At 50.0% G+C, this 2,500-nt stretch overlaps 1 protein-coding gene across 2 annotated transcripts in view; it reads right to left on the reverse strand.

Annotated features, from left to right (window-relative positions):
- aacs (acetoacetyl-CoA synthetase) overlaps positions 1-2,500 on the reverse strand; it is a 26,835-nt gene that overhangs the window by 13,139 nt on the left and 11,196 nt on the right. For both annotated transcript variants that reach the window (XM_047818716.1, XM_027143305.2), the window contains exons 9-10: positions 958-1,038; positions 571-695 (exon numbers count right to left, since the gene is read on the reverse strand). In XM_047818716.1, coding sequence (XP_047674672.1) covers positions 571-695; positions 958-1,038 — 206 coding nt within the window. The remainder of the gene's footprint in view (positions 1-570; positions 696-957; positions 1,039-2,500) is intronic.

Below are 2,500 nucleotides of genomic sequence, written 5' to 3' on the forward strand. Positions count from 1 at the left end.
GCTCGCTTCCTAGGGCACTTCTTCAGGATGCTCACTTCCTAGGGCACTCACTTCCTAGGGCACTTCTGAGTGATTAGAACACAGCACGTGTCCCTGCACTCTGCCCCCAGATGTTAATGTGACTTGCAGCGCTGCAGATTAAATATCGATTTCATATTGAGCCGCTTCACACTTGTGGCCCACAGAACGGAGCGTCTGAGCTCTGTGGGATCAGAAGGTTGAGAACAGAGGAAGCAGCGCTGCAGGACAGCGGCCATGTTTAATTCATCAGACACCCTGCAGCAGTGCAGCTCAGACGTGCTGAACACGGCAGCCGTGCTGGACTGGAGCTCACTATTCACCATGAAGAAGCTAAAGCTGTACTATACACTGCAACATCCTGTCCAGCTGACCAATCAGAGCTCTCGCTCCTCCGTGTTACCAAGGTGATCGGTCATGGATGTGGGGGTCAGATGGACAGGTCATGTCATTAGTGCGGACTCGACAACTTCATTATAATAAAGAGAAAACACACACACACACACACACACACACACCCCACACACCCACACCCCACACTCCCAAACACACCCGAGCTGGTCCACCAGGTTCCACAGTACGTCAGGTGTCGGAACCAGAGGAGAACCATCATACAGAACCACAGACGCTCCGACAGCCAGAGATGACACCAACCAGTTCCACATCATCCACCCAGTCTGCAGAGAGAGAGAGAGAGAGAGAGAGAGAGAGAGAGAGAGAGAGAGAGAGAGAGAGAGAGACAGAGAGAGAGAGAGAGAGAGAGAGAGAGAGAGAGAGAGAGACAGAGAGAGAGACAGAGAGAGAGAGAGACAGAGAGAGATAGAGACAGAGAGAGATAGAGACAGAGAGAGATAGAGACAGAGAGAGAGAGAGAGAGAAAACATTGAGTGTAAAAATAATAAGTTTATGTTATTAAAATAAAGAGGTTAATTTGCATACTGTAGTGTAGTAGATGATGACATCACTGCTCGTCATGTTACCATGAAGAATGTGTTCCTTAAGGTGCTGAATCAGAGTCCCCTACATAAGGAGAGAGAGAGAGAGAGAGAGAGAGAGAGAGAGAGAGGGATGAAGAACTGTATTATGCATTAAACCTTTTCTTTACCATCCTGTAACAAGACTGGTCATCCAGATCCGTCTGCCTGCTTAAATACACATCGGTCTGTCTGTCTGCCTGTCTGTCTGTATGTCTGCATGCCTGTCTGCCTGTCTGTCTGTCTGTCTGTCTGCCTGCCTGTCTGTCTGTCTGTCTGTCTGCCTGTCTGTCTGCCTGCCTGCCTGCCTGCCTGTCTGTCTGTCTGCCTGCCTGCCTGCCTGCCTGTCTGTCTGTCTGCCTGCCTGCCTGCCTGTGTCTGCCTGCCTACCTGTCTGTCTGCCTGTCTGTCTGCCTGTCTGCCTGCCTGCCTGTCTGCTTGCCTGCCTGTCTGTCTGCCTGTCTGTCTGCCTGCCTGTCTGTCTGTCTGTCTGCTTGCCTGCCTGTCTGCCTGTCTGTCTGCTTGCCTGCCTGTCTGTCTGCCTGTCTGCCTGCCTGTCTGCCTGCCTGTCTGCCTGCCAGCCTGCCTGTCACACACACTATGTAGCCAAACCCCTGTTCCATCATGACAACGTGTACACAGCTGCTCCCTGAACACATGGTGTGGAGTGAAACGTGTCCTGCACTGAGCTCTGACTCAACACCACTGAACACCGACTGAACCCCAGACCTCACCAACATCAGTGTCTGATCTCACTGATGTTCTTTTGTGTCTGTCTCTCTCTTTTTGCACGTTTACTAACACACACGCACACACACACACACACACACACACACACACACACACACACACACACACTGCTGTATTTAATTGCCTGTCTAATTGTCATGACTCCAGCTTGCCATTGTTTTCACACACACACACAATCTTAATTATACACACAGTGTGATCACCCTGTGTGTGTGTGTGTGTGTGTGTGTGTGTGTGTGTGGTGTGTGTGTGTGTGTGTGTACATATAGGGCTCCAATTATCCATCTGGTGTGACACATTAGACCGAAACACTACTAAAGCCAAAAAGAAAGCTGTGAAAAAATGCACACACAAACACATGTGCACAGAGACATACACACACACACAGAGACACACACACTCACACACAGAGAGAGAGACACACATACTCACACACAGAGAGAGAGACACACACACTCACACAGAGAGAGAGAGACACACACACTCACACACACAGAGTGGCACACACACAGAGTGACACACACACAGATAGAGTGACACACACACAGATAGAGTGACACACACAGAGAGAGAGAGTGACACACACAGAGAGAGAGTGACACACACTCACAGAGAGACACACACTCACAGAGAGAGACACACACTCACAGAGAGAGACACACACTCACAGAGAGAGACACACACTCACAGAGAGAGACACACACTCACAGAGAGAGACACACAGACAGAGACAGACAAACACAGAGAGAGACACACAT

This window comes from Tachysurus fulvidraco, chromosome 9 (genome assembly GCF_022655615.1).
Source record: "Tachysurus fulvidraco isolate hzauxx_2018 chromosome 9, HZAU_PFXX_2.0, whole genome shotgun sequence".
NCBI lineage: Eukaryota > Metazoa > Chordata > Actinopteri > Siluriformes > Bagridae > Tachysurus > Tachysurus fulvidraco.